The 20,170-nt window shown below is 37.9% G+C and overlaps 3 protein-coding genes across 9 annotated transcripts in view; 2 read left to right on the forward strand and 1 right to left on the reverse strand.

Annotated features, from left to right (window-relative positions):
- Nucleotides 1-553: 553 nt before the first annotated feature.
- map10 (microtubule associated protein 10) lies at nt 554-3,118 on the forward strand. Its single transcript, XM_044136630.1, has one exon. The coding sequence runs from the start codon at nt 656-658 to the stop codon at nt 3,002-3,004; it is 2,349 nt and encodes a 782-aa protein (XP_043992565.1). The 5' UTR covers nt 554-655; the 3' UTR covers nt 3,005-3,118.
- Nucleotides 3,119-3,905: 787 nt separating this feature from the next.
- Nucleotides 3,906-8,673, forward strand: ntpcr (nucleoside-triphosphatase, cancer-related). The gene is made up of 5 exons (XM_044136210.1): nt 3,906-4,018; nt 5,132-5,294; nt 5,386-5,488; nt 6,811-7,020; nt 8,225-8,673. Exons 1-5 carry the CDS (start codon nt 3,919-3,921, stop codon nt 8,309-8,311), a joined length of 663 nt encoding a protein of 220 aa, XP_043992145.1. The 5' UTR covers nt 3,906-3,918; the 3' UTR covers nt 8,312-8,673.
- A 9,747-nt stretch (nt 8,674-18,420) lies between these two features.
- LOC122842399 overlaps nt 18,421-20,170 on the reverse strand; it is a 42,620-nt gene continuing 40,870 nt past the window's right edge. For 4 of the 7 annotated variants that reach the window (XM_044136217.1, XM_044136216.1, XM_044136212.1 and 1 more), the window contains 2 exons: nt 19,990-20,166; nt 18,421-19,919 (listed from right to left, as the gene is read on the reverse strand). In XM_044136217.1, coding sequence (XP_043992152.1) covers nt 19,654-19,919; nt 19,990-20,166 — 443 coding nt within the window. In that variant the 3' untranslated portion in view covers nt 18,421-19,653. The remainder of the gene's footprint in view (nt 19,920-19,989; nt 20,167-20,170) is intronic. The other 3 variants (XM_044136215.1, XM_044136214.1, XM_044136213.1) reach the window with 3 other exon arrangements.

The raw sequence follows: 20,170 nt of genomic DNA on the forward strand, positions 1-20,170 counted from the left end.
TTCTAACATTTAAACCACACTTTCAAAAACTGTGTTTCCACCAAAATAATTATATGCTGACAGTAACACATGGTGGACTTCTGTGAAGTACCTGTCAGTTTTGAAAAACAGTCCAAGATGAAGAAGAAATTTCTTTTTCACCCATTAAGTCCAGTAAGACATGTGGACAGAAGATCTTTATAAATGTCTGGTGAACATCTATAAAGTAGAGTGGACAAATATTAAGTCATGATGTGAGGTGCTGATGTAATCTTATCAAAGAAGACTGAAAGCTGAAGATCAATCCAAAGGAAGCTTGGAAAGGCTTTTCTATAAGGACGTAAATAACAGATGGCACCTTGTTTTAAAAAAACAAAACACATAAGCTTTTGTTTTGCTGAATTCCTATAACTTTTTTTTTACTTTAAACAATAAAAAATACTCTTAAATAAAGCTTAACTCGAAAACTGTCGTATAAAATAATATATTTAAAGAAAATAAATGACATACTTTATTCTTTCTTGACTACATTTCCCAGATATCTGCGTCTATTGCAACATGACGTCATATTTCTTCGACCATTCTTAGTTTCCATGGAGCCGCCGGAAGCGCTATCGGATTAGCGCCTAGTTTGTTTGGTTAGCAGCTTGTTATTGATGTAAAACACGCAGTTTTAATGATGTCGTTGGACAATCCTGAAACTCTGTTTTCATTGGAGCTGTTAGTGGATTATATCCGACTCGAGAAACTCTGCAAAGTCCCCGACAGAATAGCTCTCGGTGTGCGGTTACTGGATTTCCCAACGCTGCTAATTTATCATCACCGATCCAAGAGTGTTGGCTCTAACCAGCCTGCGCGAAAGCAGCCGGACGGACAGCGTGAGTTCGCCTTTAACAGAGGCAAGTGTTGTTTCTTCAAAATGAACCTGGACTCTCTGCACGTCCATCTGTCTGCCACCCCTCTGTACGCCATGGTGCTGGATGTAAGTGAGGATAGCAGCCCCAGATTGTTTGGCTCCTCTCTGATATCTCTGGCTGAAGCCATGGACAGAATCAAGCTGCTTTCCAGTCCCTCTGCTCACACAGGGAAGGGAGTCGTTGCTGTATGCAACCTTTCCGGGAAGAAGATCGGAGCAATATCCCTGAGTTATAAGCTTGTGTGTCTGGGAGCAAGTTTACTGCCACACATCACGGAGGGGAGGGGGTATAAACGCACAAGTATCCCAGGAGGTCAAGACCAAGAACATTTCAAGGAGAACATGAAATCAGGGAGCATGTGTTCTCCCACAGGGAACAAGTCAGAGTTTAGCATCCATAGTAATGATGCAGGAGATTCAAAGAGCCTACTAGATGAATATAAGGAAGGTGATTGTGCTGAAGGTCAAACTAACACTATTGAGGAGGATTTAGCTCTATTCTGCCCCCCTCATCTTTACTATTGTAATACCGCCCAAGCAAAAATTGGGAACGAAAATCAAGATTACAGATTACTCAGTCTATGTACTGAAGCTTTTACGTTTGAAGATTCCATCTGTGAGGATGAGGAGCATGGAAAGAAAGTTGAAGGTTCGGTTTCCAAAGCGGTACACCAGAAAATGTCTCGTGCTACAAAAACACCAAGCCACCAAGAAACAAGTGACAACACAAATATCCTCAGGGAAGCCTTACAGCAGCTCCCACTTTTAAATGCTCTTGTTGCTGAACTGTCGCAGTTGACCGTTTATTCCAGTCCAGATCAAATTACCAGGCCAGTTACAGATGATTACAGAAACTCACCACAAACTCAGTCCCTGTACAAAACTACAACTCTCTCTGAGATTAATTTAAACCCTTTACCTCCTCCCAGAAACTGTTCTACACCCATAGTTTACCCTGTGAAGAGGAAAGACAACCAAAAAGAACCCTTAAAATCCAGGAAAACTCAAAGAAAGAAGCTCATGTATGGAACAACTAAAACATTCAATTTAAGGCTAAAGCAAATTTCTCCTCTCAAAGTGAACAATCGTGAATGCATTGAGTTAAGGAAGAGTGGAACACAGTCAATGACGGCTAAAGAAAAGGAAAAGTCAAACTCTAAAACTATAAAGTCCAATAAAGGAGGACGTTTATATCGGCGCTCTAACTTAGATGAAAATATTGAGATAGTGATGCAGAGTCTCACTGGTAACTCTGCACTAGGAGAAACAGTCACTCTGAAAGCAAAAACTCAGCAGGGTGCCCAAGACGGCAGTGCACAAGGAGATTCAGAAGATTTTCATGCACTGAAAGAGCTGAAATGCATTCCCAGCCCCAGTCCCAGTGTGTACAGTGACAGCACTCCTCTGAGCAAAGACAAGAACGAGTATCACACCGAGCTGGATCAGTCAGATTTTCAGTCTGACTGGGACAAATTCATAGTTTCAGTCCCTGATCTCACAGAGAGGCAAAGCAGCAGGAGCAACAGTCTAGACTCTTTGTTTTCAGAGTGCAGTAATAATAAAAATGATGCAAACTATGCAGACGACTTTGACAGTCTTGAATCCAGTAATGAATCCTCAATAGCCAACACTCCAAAGTCTCTTGTCAGTTCTGATTCCTGCAATTCTAATCCAAGATCTGAAGGTTTCCAGAAAAGACCCAATCACTACCCGGTACCAGTCAAAGCCCTCAAATCCCCTCACCAAGTTCTGATGGGCACACACATCATCCAACCTCGCACCCGCTCCTCGGCTCTCAGTTTTTCCTCAGACGGCGACGTGGAGAAGCCATCTTCCTCACAAACTGTCTGCTCCAAAAACCAAGCGAATGCAAGTGACAAAATGGAGCAAAGCTTTTGTGCTGAAAGTGTTTTAGTATCAAGATGTGAAAAAAAAAAATCACCCAGGAACCGTAACCAATTTGGAGGATTTTCAGCACAATCCACTTCTTCTTTTGAAGCTCAGGAAGTGGAGGAACTGGAGGATGAGGTTGGATCACTGGATTTCAGAAAAGACTATCAACACATCTCTGAACTTGTAGCCAGCAAACTCCCAGGGTACACAATGTAAAAAAGCATGTAGACACCGACATGGTGACCAAAAACATTCTGTTTCCCCTTAAAGAGGAAAATACGTTGTATTATGCTTCACACATTTTGAATAAAGATCAGCTTTGTGACCATTTTTTGCTTTCTTTTGTTTATACATTTATTTATAGGTTACATCAGAATCACAACTATCAAAGGTTATTTTTCTAAGCAAAGATGAAAAATCCCTCTTCATGTTAATGTGTCTTATAATCTCCTTATGGACTTTAACAACAGACAAGAGTAGCACTTCTGTTTGGTTTTGCTATTTATCATAACCACATAATTAACTCAGTGGTTAATTTATTAACTAATGAAGTATTCAATTAATGATGTATTTTATAGTATATTGTGACTATCACAAGTTAGTCACAATTACTAAACAGCAAAAGTCGGTTTTAACTATAATACTCTCGAGTAAAATAATTAAATTCATTGTCATTGGAAGTGCTTCAACTTTTTTTTACATAAAAAATTACTGAAAGTATTAATTTCTTAAGTTTCATACAACAAAAAATGTCTAAAAACATATTTCTTCCACCTAAATTTTATTTTGTTATTAACAAACACACACACATCTCTATATCACACAATTACTTTATTTATTTGTATAGTAAATTTCCTAATCTGGGACCTGAGTCCGAATTTCGTACCACAAGCAAGCTGGGTGAGGTGACGATAAAATATCTTTGAATCCTTGAATTATTATTATTTTATTTATTTATTTATTTTAGTTTTTAAAATACCAGATCTTGCACAGTTCTTTATCTTTTGCTTTTTCATTACACCATTTCTAAATATTAAAGCAGATATTATGACCAGCTCCTGGAAAACTTAAATTTACCGTTTCACATTTGTATCATTATTAGGTGGTGTCAATTTGAACACGCAGTGCGCATGCGCCAACTCTGTGTACGGAAGTGCGTCTGTAGCAGCTGCACTGTGCATGGTGAAACCTCTGCTATGTTCAAACACGTTTTTCTGACCGGACCTCCAGGTAAATAAAAACACCGAGTGTTTCCGTAAGTCATCATGAATCAGAAAGTTATTCTAACTCCACAGACCGACGTAGTTACTCTAAATAACGCTCCTAATGTTGTTAATTATCTCGTTTTAGCTGTTCAGTTCTTAAACATGCAGTCTGATTGAATTTGAATATTATTGAAATGTATATTCTTTTCAGCAACTCCATCAATAAATTACACACAGACCGATCCACCATATTTCTGTTAATTTTGATCTTACATTCTATTTGAAGTTTGAATACATTTGATTAATAGAAAAAAATGTTTTAGTACAGAAATTTGCGTCAACATAATGAAATGCATGTTTAAAGGTTATTTCCAAAAGGTACTTTTAATCTGACAAACGAGCCTCATTTGAACACAAATTCAAATTTATTGTATGGTTATTCGTTAATATTGTGGTCCCTCAATATAAGTAATTCAAATTAAATTATTGGAAATTAAATTTTTTTCTATAAGATTTCTGAGATTAATCTCAACACTAATTAGATTTTTTACAGAAACGTACTCCTCTTTTTATGTACAGTGACCCAAATAGACTGTCATGAAATACTAATTCATGCCACACTTTAAAAACATGTTACATACAGTCCTGGAAAAAATTAAGGGGCCGCTTAAAATGGTGAGTTTATCTGATGTTACTTCATATAGGTATAGTTTGAGTAAAATGGACATTGTTCTATTATTCTATGAACTACTAACAACATGTCTCTGAAATTCCTAGCAAAAATTTCATATTTATTTGCAGAAAACAAGAAATGGTCAAAATAACAAAAAAGATATAGTGTTTTAATGCCCCAAATTATGCAAAGAAAACAAGTTCATATTCATTTAGAAACAACAATACTAATGTTTTTACTCAGGAAGAGTTCAGAAATCAATATTTGGGGGAAAAACCATGAGGTTTTCAGCACAGTGGGCACTTAGTTTCATTTAAAGTATTTTAGCCATGTTTCACAATTTAGCACTATTGTGTGTGTTGGTACTTAAATGTAGAAAAATTCAAGACCCTGTATGGTCACAAACTTCTTGTAGAATCATGTTATTATTATGTTTTTATACCAGGTCTATTGTTTTACCCACAGGTGTGGGAAAAACCACTCTGGTCCAAAAAGCCTGTGAAGCTTTAGTGTCATCCGGAGTGGGACTGGAAGGATTTTATACAGAAGAGGTCAGGGAGGGAGGCAGAAGGGTCGGCTTTGATGTCGTCACACTTTCTGGAGAGAGGGGCCACCTGTCCAGAATCAGGTGGAGGTTTTACCTCACATTCCCCGTATCAAGCTGCCTGCCTTTTTCATCCCATAGTTTTGACTCGCCCATGCCTCATTTTGTCTTGCAGAGAAGGAGCCGGCACATCTCACGGCAGACGGGAGTACACTGTGGGACAGTATGTGGTTGATTTGCCTTCATTTGAAAGCCTGGCCCTTCCCCTCTTCAGACATGTAAGACTCCAGCACATGGCCTGTAAACTCATCTTTTAAATGAGAGCCTCCTCCTCCCCACTTCTAAAATCATCAAACCTTTGATTTCCCTCACAATTGATGGAATAATTGGAAGCTTGCAAGCATGTAAATTCCACAGTGACATTTTTAGTGTTGCTGGTGCCGTCTGGCTGTCACTGACCGTGATTAATCCCGCATGTAAAGTGAGCTTGGAGTGACGCCTACACATATAAAGAGAAGGTGTCTGTGGCATGGCGTCACACAGTTCACTTTCATCTCGCTTTGTACTCTATGTGCAATCACTGCGGCTCATTGGGACTCCCAAACATTGTCAAAGTCATGTAAACATGCTGTGGGTATCGATTTTTATAGGTAAATTAAGATCTAAAGTTGATTTTAGTGCCGATATACATTACCTTCCACTTTCATATTCATAACCCCTGAACTTTTGAATATTTTTTGTGCTGTAGCCACTAACTTAATTTTATTTTATTTATTTTTTTTGGATTTGATGCAATAAAACGCTAAGTAAAGGCATAATTTTTTGATTGAAAGGAAAATGATGTTGTTTTTTTTACAAATAGAAATCTAAATTTAAGAGTTTTCTGATTAGTAAGTTCATTACACTCATTTGTAATTTAATTAAGTATAAATCCAGCTGTCTTGTGAAGATATCCGAGGATTTATCTGAAAGATATCTGAATGTTGGAGAACATTCAAGAACAAATTGAAACAAACAGAGCGATCAGGTAAGTGGTAAGTTGTAGAGGAACTAAAAGTTAAAGGTGGGGTTGAATACAAATATGTGCCAGACTTTGCAGGTTTTTATTATTAGTAATCACAATTATGAAGTTTTTATTTTTGTCTGCCACATAAAATTTTGCTAAAACTTATTAAAGTTTCAGGTTGTAAAATTTGAAAATGCAAGTGTTGCAAAAGAAGGGTCAGCTTTTGTACTTCAAAATTTGCAGTTCACTTAGTTAATTCTCAGGGTCAAATGATTGATGCTATGGTTAATAATTCACTTAGAAAATTTTATTTCTTGTGTTCCTGCTCTGTTTTTAAAATTTTTTGTCCTAACGTTTTGAGGGATCCCAGCTGTTCCCTCGTCTGTTTTGTTATTTAACTGTAAATCATTTTGGTCGCTACAATTCAGATATTCTTAGATTTTATGGCGTCCGGTATGAAAGATTTTCAACAAGTGGATAATTGACTGCAGAAACATCATAAGCCACCAAATTTATTATGACAAGTATTAAGATCATGTTTTTGCAGTTTGAATTCACTCAGTGAATTTTCATTTCCTGGTCTCGTGTCTGCAGACGGGGGCAGCAGACGGGGACAGCAGGAAGGTGTTCATTGTCGATGAGATCGGCAAAATGGAGCTTTTTAGTCAGGCCTTCATCAGAGCGATGAGGCAGACTTTAGATGGCTCGTCTTGCACAATCCTGGGCACCATCCCTGTCCCCAAAGGTAAACCACTCGGTCTGGTGGAGGAGGTCCGGAGCAGGAGGGACGTCAAGGTCTTCACTGTAAGTAAAAATATCACTTCATTGCCTCACTAGTTAAAAAACATAAAGAAAATGAGCTATTTGGGTCAGTGTATGAATTGTTAATTCCCCTAATAGCAACAGGACAGTGTTTACGCTGTATCCCCTTAGTGTTAGGAGGGCAGGAGGGTCGACCCTGCATTATCTCTCTCAGCCGGAGACGGATTAAATCTAAATCACCCGTGACTGATTCAACAACAAAGGGGTGTCTCAAATGTCAAAATAATTTCTAACGGGGGACTCAGTTACAGACGTTGTCATGCAAAGTATTCACTGTACTGTGGCAGACATTGTTTTAGACCAAATCAGGTTATGAGACAGTAAAGAGATTCATACTGGACATGATAGGAGAAGAGTGTCTTATAGCAACCTTTTTACCTCTTCAACTTTGTCTCATTGTTTTGTTAAACCACAAAATTTTATGATTTTATTTCATGTTTATGTTTTTTTGGTCCAAATAAAAATCTTATCAATCAAATTGGATGGAAAATATATTTTCAAGTCATAGCACAGATTCTCAATTGGATTTCGGTCTGGGCTTTGACTACACCATTTTTCCTCATGGGTAGGATTTGATCTAATTCGCATCAGTCTCAAATCTTTTCTGCCCTCTGACAGGTTTTTCTCCAGGATTGTCCTGTATTAGGTTTCTTCAAACTCCCACCAGCTCTGACCAGCTTCTGTGTTTCCGCCAAAGAACGGCGTCCCCGCAGCATGATGCTTTCACCACCATGTTCCCCTGGGAATTGTGAAAAATTTTGCAGCCTTCAGGATTGTTCTGCATTTAGCTTCATTTAGTGTTCCCACTGAAGGAAAGCATCCCCTCATCATGATGCTGCCATCACCATGTTTTGGTGTATTCTACATTCTACTGATCCTACTGAGATTAAATTCCACACAGGTGGATTTTATTTATTAAAAAGCTGTCGTCTGGCACAAATTGGCTACAATTGATTTGTTTTTTTGGTTTTCAAATTTAAGATTTTTATTTGTAAGAAATGTTGAAAGCTTTCTCTCATTTCCTTCCACGTTGCTGTTTTGTGCTTGTATGTCAGCTTGATAATCTCAAGGCAGAATGTTGTCTCATTTCCTTGATGGACATTTGTATAGTATTTTTCTCCCTCTGCTCAGACTAACTCTGTTTGACATATTAATTGTTTTTTCCACTCTTGTTTTTCTTGTCTAGGTGTCGAAGGAGAACAGAAACGCTCTTCTGCAGGATATTCTATCAACCTTACAAGAGTGTTTAAAACACAGAAGCCAGAACCAGTGAAAGGACATCTTCCTGCAGTTTGTGCTGACATCATGTGTCTGTGCATATATGCTTCAGACAAGCCGACTGTTAAGTAAATCTGTTCATGGTTAACAATGGTGTTGTGATCTACTGTTCTCTGCAGCAAGATGGGAGGGTGGAAGAGTTGTTGTGCCGCATACATGTGTTTAATGTAAATAATCATTTCTTTTGTTTCTCTTAACAAAATGGATTGCATGCTTAATAATTAATTGTGAGATGGAACACAACTGGAAATATATTCAGTTATTTTTCTGTTTGTTTCTTTTTTAGTTTTTTATTCTCAAGTTTTCCATGATCACAGCCGATGTTTTCTTTCAATAAAGGAGCACACAAAGCGGTGACCCTGGTGATTCTATTAATTCTTCCCGACAGAAGCCCTGCCTTGTGTTGAGCTTTTGCTCATGGAGTATCAATCAATATTTAATTGTGCAACGATGTGCACTCTATTCACCCGCCATCACAAACGAATAGAAGCAAATATGCAGCACCTTGCAAAACTATTGATACCTGCACATTTCCACTTTTTGTCACATTATCACAATAAATTTAGATTATACCATAATCTAATCCTGCACTAGATTTTATTTAGTGATATCAGTAAAAAGGGGATGATTTTGAAAAGGAATGTATTTTTTCTCTATTTCACATCTTTTGTTAGTTTATCATTTAAGCTCCACTAAAAACATTTGTCATTTGTCCGAAAAAACTTTGAAAAGTATAAGTGTTGGAAATATACACTTCTCTCAACAATCAGGTTCTCTCTAGTATAAAAATATATAAACAGCTTTTGCTCCTGCGAAGGTTTTCATCCTGATCATAAAACTCGATTGTTGTTTTCACATTCTTCGTTTACAAGTAAATAAGCTTAACTGCAGTTGTAGGGATTTTGTGTTGCCCCGCCGCCTCCCCGTTGAAATGTGTTTCCATGTTCCATCAGATTACACAGCAGGATAACTGGTAACAGTGAATTAAGGGTTTATTTCTTGTTTTATAAAGGATTTGTAGCGGAGCTAAGTGGAGGATTTAAAATCACAGAGGAGAATTTGTTGTCAAACCTGCAGAAAAGGTCGCCTCTTTGCGACCCGTAATGTGTTGATCGTATCGACTTGCTGCGTGTGGAACGCCGATTCTGCGAGAGCTCGGAGCCTGACAGCTGTGCTGAAGCTTTAAATAGACAACACCCTCTGGCAAACATGTTTGTTTTATTTGTTTATTTATTTATTGCAGCATTGAAATACCTCCAGGTCATTTCGAAGTGATGAAAAAAAAGGAAGGCGCTTTTTCGGGCTTGTTTTGCAGTGTGTAACTGATGTGACCTGTCAGGCTGGCTGCAGAAAGAGCTGCCAGCCGTGATCTGCGTCAGACGAGCTGCTGCGCAAGCATCTGCTGCTCTGTGGCCTCACACGACCACAACTGGATCAGCTGCCACCAGTAAGTTCTAAAGTTAAATTTGTATTATTTTCTAACTAACGTGGAAGAACAACATCACAATCTAAGGCCTGAAGTAGCCGAGCAGGAGGCTGGCTCTGTGGATGGTAACCGCCGGCTCCCTGCAGCAGAGCACCAGATGGGTTGCATAACACAAAGACCTTGCCAGTTCTACCAAATGGAGGATGTACGCACATATGGATGCATCTGACGCTTTACGATGTAATTAGCATCCATAAAGTCTATGTTGTCACTGTACGTGCATATGATTTACTCGTCATCCCCAGGATGTGACATTTGAGGTGCACCGAGCTCATCCGCAGCACCTGAACACCATCTGTTTAGCCGCCGAGGAATAAGAGAAATTGTTGCTGAATATAAAACATATTAAAACACGTTTTGTATCCAGAAACACAAAGCGTGGATTACAGATTTTATACTATAAACTAATTTTGGACTCTAATTGACTCTAATGAGGTTTCTGAGGCTGTTAGAAGAGAATCAAGCCCACAGCATCACACATCATCTACTATGCTCTGGCTTTTAACATGAGGTGCTTTTCCACAGATCCACTTTTTGCTTTAGGTCAAACACACTTGGATTATTTGTCGCTGAAAAGTTGAAAATGATGTGATTTAAAGTTCTTGTATCGTTCAGCAGACTGGACATGTCCATGTGACAATTGGACACGGAAAGATGTTTTCATGACATGTTTCTCAAACATCCAGTTGGAACGTAGATCGTATATAATGGGTGTTATGTGATTCAAAGGTGCAGTTGTTTGGTTTGGAAATGTTTTTATGCTTTCCTTAACATTCTCCTTACTGTATTTGGTGCCAAAACAAACGTGAGTCCTCCTCCTGCTGTGATTCTCATAATATTCACCATTTTAAACATTAATTATTGGTCTGAATGTAGAAATGGCGGTGCAAGGGGATGATGTATGGTCCAGGAAGCCCTCAGCTAAAAGGCCAAACAGCTGGACAAAGTTTGGACAAGTAGCTACAAATTTCCCTGTGACTATTTTCGGACTTAGGAAGATCAACACACATCTGCCTCGCTTAAATTGGATGTTCTCTTGTCTTTCACATTTTGAAGAGCGACCAGGAGAAATCAATTGTGATCAGTTATGATAATCGCACGTTTAGTGAAGTCCAGAATTATTTATTTCCCTGGCAGGTTTAGGTTTAAAGGGATCTTTTAATTTTAATATATTTTTTTTGTAAAATATATATTTTTGGGCGTTCTGTGGTGGCGTAGGGGATAGCGCCACCCACATTTGGAGGCCTTCAGTCCTCAACGCGGCGGTCGCGGGTTCTATTCCCGGACCCGGCCGACGTTTGCCGCATGTCTTCCCCCCTTTCCTGTCAGCCTACTGTCATATAAGGGACACTAGAGCCCACAAAAGACCCCCAGGAGGGGAGAAAAAAAAAAAAAAAAACATTTTTGCTCCTTTTAGTTTGTCTTAAATAGACGCTGAATTTTTTTTTTTACTTTTTTTTTTTCTGGGACGTTGAATTATTATTATTTTTTTTTTTTCTGGGACGCTGAATTTTTTATTTTTTATTTTTTATGGGACGTTGAATTTTTTTTTTTTTTTTTTTTTTTCTGGGACGTTGAATTTTTTTATTTTTATTTTTTTCTGGGACGCTGAATTTTTTTTTTTTTATTTATTTATTTTTTTTTTTACATGAAAATTCTGAGATTTTTTTTTTTTCTGGGCCATATATTTTTTTTTTTCAGTGGCCCTAATCCTCTTCCGTATAAATATCATCATTTCCGGTCTGAAACAAACTTCTAAGTTAAATGAAAAGAAGTCTAGATCTACTTAAGCTAGGGGAATCAATAATTTAGCACATAATTGTACATTCTGCACTAAATTATATAAAATATATTTTATTTTTCAGGATTTTGAGATGCCCAATATTGCAACATCAGTGAGTATAGTAAAAATTTATATTTCTTATTGTGACATTCCCCTAGCTAAACGGTAAATAAATTAACTAGAATTGAATATTTAAAGTTTCAGAAATCTTTCCATGTGAGATTATGCTACTCTGATAAAACTAAAAACCTTTTGCACATATTTAGTGATGTAAATACATTTCAAAATCACATGAAAAATAACAGAAACAGCGAATTAAAAAAAAAGTACAAATGCATTGCTATAGTTATGAAATAAAGTTCTTGTTTTTATTATGCAGAAAAAGAACTGTGTGTGATTAAACTACATCTAAATTACAAAAATGTTTATTTTCTCTTTATAAACATTACATTTTTACTTTCTGCAGCTGTAAAAACCTGCTTACTGTGAAGGAACTTGAAAATATCAATGTGTCCTAGTTCATGTAGTGCATGATAACTGAGAAAGTCATGCAGTCAATTGGTTAACTTCATATTCCTATAAGTTAATCATCAATGGCCATATCACAACACAGATATGTGAATTTACTCTGAATCTCTGGGCCAGATGTCTGAGCAGGACCCTGAACACTTTATCCCTCCATCTCATGGAGGGTACAGAAATGCAAGAAGCTTACCAACAATTCAGGACAAAGGGGATTTGGCTGTTTGGTGGGAGGGTGAGGGGGAGTGAGGTTTAGATGGGGGAGCGGGTGCTTAGATGTGGTGCGTTCTCTCCAGTTATTGCTCTTTGTGGTACCAGCCCAGGAGGCACACTGACAGCTGCAGACAGGAAGGAGGGGCAAGGGGATGATGTATGGTCCGGGAAGCCCTCAGCTAAAAGGCCAAACAGCTGATAAAAATCTGACATATTGTTACACAACATTCTGCCCAAGCCTTCCTAAAGCAGCACATAAAATTGACTTTATCCTGTGGAGAACATAGGACATACACGGAGATGTGGAGGCCAAATAAACTACTTATCTTTTGTGATGCCAAATAAACTCGGTGCAGAAGCCTGCGCATGGTGAGTTTCTGGAAGTCAAGGTCATGTCAGAGTGTCAAGCTGGTTTCTGCATTCTCACAATTCCTGCCAGTCCCTCAGAGCAGCTGTGCATATGACAGCCAAGCACTGCGGACACAGATTGAGTCTTAATTTAACTTCTTGTTGGGAAAAAAACAGCTAACAAAACAATTTTTGTTGGTCTTTATTTATTTATTAGTTTGCTGATCAATTGTTGGGATTATTTTGGGGTGTATATAACGTGAAATTTCTGGAATAGCTTCATGTTCCTGCCAGGTCTATACCAGGAAACCGTGCAATATTCTTTAAAAACCTCTAACAATTATAATATGAGAGTGATTATGTATTCAGAATTAACCTATATAACCTTAACTCCATCCAGGACTTATTAGGTCTAGGGTCAAGAAAAACAGAGCTAACATCTACACAGACCACACACATCCTGGACACATTCTGTTAGTATGGGGCTACAAAAAACAAAACTAACTATAAACTAAAACTAAAAATGGCTAATACCAACACCTCGGAAATCCAGCAGTCAGCTACTCTATTGGAAAACAAGGGAATATTTGTGATATTTGAAAAAATAAAAAAATTCTTTTGTGCATTTATATTAATATATGCACATAGATTTTTCAGTATTTTAAAATATCTTTTAAAGTGTCATGAATTGCAAAGTGTCATGAGTTGTGTTGAGAGGTGAGGATGGAACGTGGCTGGACCCAGTTTGTAGTGAAAAATGATGGTTTAATAATGATCAAGAACATGAACAGAATCCAGGCAGCACAGGTGAACGATGAGACAAGGAAACACAGACACTGGTAACACTGGGAGTTACACCAAACCAATGACAACAAAGACTTGACATTACACAAGGATCCAACAGCGAGCAGGGGACACAGGTGAGGTTAAATACTCGGGAAGAAATCAGGGAACACGAGACACAGCTGGGATCAATCAATCAATCAATCAGGGCAAGACACACAGACTAAATTAACCAAAAAACAACACAGAATCCTAAAAAATCCATTCTAATGTATATAACCTCTGTTATATAGTGGGTTTTTTAAATGCACCTTCACATCTGAACTCCATGACATGTAGATACTTACCACAATGTATATATCTAGTTTGCAGATTATAAACTAATGTTAAAAAAAAAAAGTAAAACATGTAAATCCAAGTGTCCGAATGCCTCTCACAGTGAGACACTCCTCATTCAGAGTTATTAAATACAATTTTACATGTGAAAATGTTAACAGGTAAATAGATACAGTGATATGGGATTCCAGGGCTGTGGAAATGAGGCCATTCCATCCACCATTTTACCTCCTACCCAGCAAAGACAGTTCTTAAACTCACGCTTCCCGTTACGTCCCTTTCATGGCCTCCCATAAGGCTGCTTGCGGCCTGCTGCTTTGGGTTTCAAAGCCTGCTAAATGACAGAACTGACCTTTTTGAAGCCTGCAAGTTGAAAGCTCAGAGATTTTCAATAAAACATAAATCTATTCTCTTTTATACAGTTAATTATGCTGCTTCAGTCTGTATTTCAGCAAAGTTACTCAAGTAAGGAACAACTAACATTCCGTCCGTGTGAAAATGTGTTATGTGTTGAGCGTCATGCATCTCTCTAAAGCCAGTAGCACCATTTTCTATCAATAACAGGGAAGGATGAGGGCCTGAGGACATCTTTCTCCTGTTACACTGTCCTGATGGCTACGTCTGATCTCCAGATCTCTTTGAAAGACACTGCTGACCCTTGTGAGTCACTTAGGTCTAAGAAGCTTCACCCCTCCTTTGGGAGGACATGTCAGGCGGTCAGTCTTTAAGAGATTGGACAGGGAGAAAAGGCAGCAAAATGTCGTGCAGTCGTTTTGAGCAGTTGTCGAGTCCAGCGCATGTTTTGCTCTACATAACCCCCCACACTTAAAGGAAAAGTCTCCAGAGTGTGCTGACGTGCAAGCATAGTGAGCTGTTTGCTGTGTCTGCAGGGGAGGGCTACAACCTCCCCGCAGCTGCGACGGGAGCAGTAAGAGCTGTCAGCGAATTGTATAGAGGTCAGGGGGTGGAGAGGACACAAAGATCTGGGACACGGCGATCAATTGATTGGCTGGTGCTGCGTCCCTTTGGGCCCTTACACGATACGCCTGTCGCTCCAAACATGACGGAGAAGGAAAAACACAGAAATGTCTTCAGTATGGCAGTCAGTGCATTCCAAAGGAATAGATGCCATATGTGAAGGCAGTGACTAATATTATCAGTCATTTCCTGAATGTCAATGTGGATCATTATACGCCCCTCACTCCATTGCACATTTGCCTTGTGTTTCAAGTAGAGATATACAACTTTAATTGAAAAATACACCAGCATCCCCTGCTTATGCTGTCTGTAGCATACGACTAAGCCTGGCTTCCACGGATGTTTTGAACAACTTGCATCACATAGACGCTGTTGATATGTAATTACGTAAATTCATTGTGAATATATGTGGCAATGAAACCAGTAATAACGAAATTTGATCTTATTCTGGGCTATGCAGACGTGCTGTCTGCTCTGATGGTTCAGTAACTTAAGCAAAAACAATGACTGACATTTTTTTTATTAATTTGGTCATTAATTACTTATCCAGTTGGTTCTTGAAACTGAAACGTAAGGTGTGACTTCCTGTTTGATTCATGCTAATAACAATTTGAGCACTAAGAAGCACTAATTCAACATTGAATATTCATTCTCAATCTGGTCAATTTATCCTTTAACATTCAGCTCTGGAAAAAATGAAGAGCCTTCTGCTCTGAACCCCAATGAAAACCTCCTGTTATTCCACCAAATATTGATTTCTGAACTCTTCTTGAGTTAAAACATTAGTACTGTTGTTTCTAAATGAATATGAACTTGTCTTCTTTGCATTATGTGAGGTCCGAAAGCACTGCATCTTTTCCGTTATTTTGACCATTTCTCATTTTCTTCAAACAAATACCAAAAACATGTTTTCAGTAGTTCATAGAATAAAAGAGCAATGTTCATTTTACCCAAACATATACCTATAAAAACTAAAATCAGAGAAACTGATGATTTTAAGTAATCTCTTAAGTTTTTTCAAAGTGGTTGTGGTGGATGCTCCTCCCACCCCCACATCGTGTTAGTATTTTTCTTTATATTATATTCCAGTTTATATGTTTAAGTTAGTTATTTCATTTAGACATATATTTCCTAATGGGTGCACACTTTAGTTAATGTCTGTCTGAATGGTTTACTTACACTTGTGTTTTGTTTGAGGTGCTGCTGATTCAAAACAGCTGGAGGAGGAAACCTGGAGCATACCATTTGTCTTGAAAGACTGAAGGAGGAGACTTGTTTCAAGTTGTTCATAATTAATTTTGTCACTTAAATAATCACTTATTATGGTTTCTGTTAAGTAAAAGTTAGTTTGCTTTATTTGTTTCATAGAAGTCTTTAGTTAACTTTGTATTTATTAATTATTTTGTTATGTCCCTCAAGTGGTAGCTTTAGATTACTCCACCCTCATTTAAGTAGCCTTTTGTTCTTTTTGTTCAGTTTTGTTTGTGTTCAGTTAGAGTTCAGTTGACCTCAGTTAAATTGGGCCCAAGATTGTTATTTATTCTTTGACTTATTTTTGCATTGAATCTTTATGTTTTGTTTGCTATTTTGGAAAAATTAAATTGAATTTTTTTCTAATTTGAACTCTTTTTGTCATTGTTGGGTCGGGTCCATCACAGTGGTATATTACAAAAAATAGGTAAATAAGCGTGAACAGGAGCCCAAAAAAGCAACATCAGGACTTCATTTCATTAAAACCAACATAAACCATTTTTCAAAGCACCAGAATACATGGTAATATAGAAAACAGCGTGAACAGAACAAAGTAGCATTTATTGTTTTTTGGCTCCATTTTCTTCATCACTAGATTATTCCTTTTTTTTTTTTCCAAATAGCAGAACAATATGTAAGAAAAATTAACTGGAAAGACTGATCAGTACCGGCAGTGTGTTTTGCACATTTTAACTGAGGGACCTCACACTGACAGGCAGTACCATTCAGGCCCTCTGCAGCCTTCAGTACATCTGTGATTGAGCTACTTTCGCAGAAGTATGTGAAAAGTGTTTCCAGGTGCACTTCTTAAATCCTCCCTCAGATCTGCAGGCTTACAGAGAATCATGTCATGCTTCTAATCCTCCTCATATAATATTCCAACATTTCTGCTGCTGTCAGAATCAGCCCGACTACCAAAACACGGAAACTGCTATCTCTGACAGTTTAGCTTCACTGCCCCAAAGCTGACCTCTCCGCTACGTTCAATCTTTTCACTGTCTTTGCATATAAGTGACAAATATGGTTACATGTTCTGAAATTAAAGTAAAATATTTATGGTATTTGAGCTTTTACAGCGTTCTAACACGCTTTTAATTGTAGCTACACTTTAGCCGCTCTGAATCTTTGGATGTCAACAACAGCAATGCTCACCAAACCAGTAAACAGCTTGCACCAGTTTCCTTCTGCAGTGTATTTTTTCCAAAGTAAACACCAAAACTTTTGAGATGCCCAAATTAGTCATTTTTCTTCTCTACTGTAACTAATCCGAAGCAGACTCTGAATATTTTGCAATGCTAAGCAGCATTAGTTTGCAAAGGCTTTGTGAGTTGAATTCATTATGCAACCATGTCCACAGAGAGTATCTGATTCCTCAGCTTTAAATGAAGCAGCGATTATTTATGTTTAAATCACAACTCTGAATGGGGTCATGTTTTAATATGCAAAGAAATGGCTTGTGATGTGGAGATGTTCTTAGCTTTGCCAACCTTTAATCTCTCGTTTCATCTTATGGCTTTTCTTCTCAAAGTAGTCCAGACAGACATGACAAAAAAAAAGACATTTTTGTACCACAAGTGTGTCAAAAATTAATCTTTAATCACAGCAAAAGCAAAACCTTGTTTTGGGTTTTATTAAGTATTTAGTCTTTGCCTCAAAAGGTGGAAAAAAGTAGTTAAATCACGCAAGATCAAACAGTATCAAACTGTGAATTCATAATTGAGGAGCAGCTAAAATGCAACGTAACTGAAGGCACTGAGAGATTAATGTATTAATATTTAGTTTAAGATAAAGTGGAACAGATAACCTAAAGCACAACAGGGAAAAAAATGAAAAGAAATATACAAGAGTGAGGATCAAAAACAACTACAGTTCCAGAAGTTTACATACAAGCATCATAAATGTGAAGGTTATATTAACTTTAACCTTTAACATGTAAACAACCAGTTGATGCAGAAGTTTAATTTATGAGGATTTTCTCTGATCCACACAGAATCAAAATCATGCATCTGGTTGAATTCAAAGCTTTTTTGAACATTTATGGGGCTTTTGGATATTTGTCCGGCTTTAAGACCCAACTGTGTCCTAGTCTCCGTCATGGGACCCAAACTGCCAAATTCTGATTTAAAAAAATAGTTATAATGTTCAAGAACAAACATAGGAAGCTCCAAACCAAAATGTATTGAAACACAAGGCTCCTTGACCTATTTGGATTCATCTTAGAGAAAACGTGCCTGATCAAAAATTGTACGGAAGAGCATTAGGGCCACCGAAAAAAAAGAAAAAAGAATTCTGACTTTAAAAGTCAGAATTCTGAGATTAAAGTCAGAATTCTGATTTTAAAGTCAAAATTCTCAGAATAAAGTCAGAATTCTGACATTAATCTCTGAATTCTGACTTTAAAGTCAGAATTCTTTTTTTTTTTTTTCTGTGGCCCTAATCCTCTTCTGTAAAAATTGACTTAATACTCAAATTTTAACTTTTTTAAATGGTTCAACTAAAATGGCTATCTCTATCGTTTTTTTTTCAGAGACCATATTTGAAATATTACAAAGAAAATGCAGCTTTGAGCAAAGTTCCTTCACATGCTATTGGTTGGTGTTAAAAAGGCAGCCAATCAACAAGTGCCGTTCATTTTCCTTGGTGCTGATTGGCTGTACCCAGAAGAGCGGAATAAGATAGACATGGATGCTAGCTTCCGCAGTCGTGCAAAGACGGTTTCCACAGATCATAACAAGCCATATTAAGGTACATTTGGTGTTTCACCTATTAAAATAATTATTTAGGAGCATTTTTAGAGTGAGCATGAAGCGTTTACAACGTTCAGCCTTTCGCCGGCAGTCACAACATCAGGATTTCGAGGACGTCCGTGGTTTCTCCGCAACCTGGTGATATTAGTGACGGTGTATGTTTAATTTTGACAATGCAGTGGCTCAGAAAAAGGGTACAATCAGCTCAAATTGCACTCTGAAATCCATTAATGACCTAAAATAATTCCATTCGTCCCCATAATAATGGCATTCGTATATTGCTAATGGTGTATGTATGTAATTTGGAGCTTGAAATGAATGAATTTGGTGACATATTCTTTCTAAAATTTTCCATCCAGTAGGCAGCTGTACCATTGGCAGTCCAGTAACCCCACTGCATGATGCTACCACCTCCATACTTGATAATGTACTTTTTGTTGATTACACAAAAAATACGGAAAACGTTTAAGCTTGTTAATCCAACTCTTGTTTCCTGAAATTACTAAAGTTGAAAGCTGCATTATCCTTCCATCTTAATTTAAATCATTGAAAGAAATCCTTTATTGTTCTGAATTAATATGACATTCACGCCAGTGATGACTGTATGTACACTTCTGTATTGAACTGTAAGTACACAGTGCACACGTCGCAGTGTGCTAGCAGTTGTGTTAGTTTTTATCTGACTTAAAAAGTGAAGGATCAAAAAAGACACTCGTAAAACAGGTTATTTACAATGACTTTTAAGGCTCTGTAGTGATTTATCATGAACGCAACAAAGCTATAACTAGGACAGGTGTTTAGCTCATAAATATGGTCAGTAGTAGTGTGTTTTTATTTAAATGTGCACTGCACGTTAGAAACTAAATGTAAAAACCAGCATGTATATACTCTCAGGGCTCTTTTTTCCCAAAGAACTTTTTAAAGACAGATTTGTTGCGAGGTCGCGGGAGGCTCGAGTAGCTTTTCAGAGCAGAGTCCTTAAACACGTCTGGCTGCCATGAAGGTGAGGGCAGCACTGGAGGCTCCAGAGCTCTGCTTATCGCCGAGCTGTCTGCCGAACTGCCCCCGACCACCAGAGTCACACAGTAGTTGGATGCTTTTTCTACCCCTTCTCCTCCAGGAGAGTGTTGCATGGGTTTAATCTTCTGGTAGGTTGCTGAAAAATAACCAGTATTCAGACTGAATGTGATGAATGATAAAATTCAGGCTAACCGCTGCGATCTAACCTGATGTAAAAGAGTGGGAGCGATGCTTGCTGCTGAGCCAGTTCTGGCTGCTGGTTGCAGGGGAGTGAGAGGAAGAAGGAGAAGTGTTGTCTACAGAAAGTCTGTGAGTCACTGTGTGCGTTAAGCTGCATTCATCATCATCATCATCATCATCATCATCATCATCATCATCATCATCTGT

The sequence above is a fragment of the Gambusia affinis genome, linkage group LG13, assembly GCF_019740435.1.
Source record: "Gambusia affinis linkage group LG13, SWU_Gaff_1.0, whole genome shotgun sequence".
In the NCBI taxonomy this organism is placed as follows: domain Eukaryota; kingdom Metazoa; phylum Chordata; class Actinopteri; order Cyprinodontiformes; family Poeciliidae; genus Gambusia; species Gambusia affinis.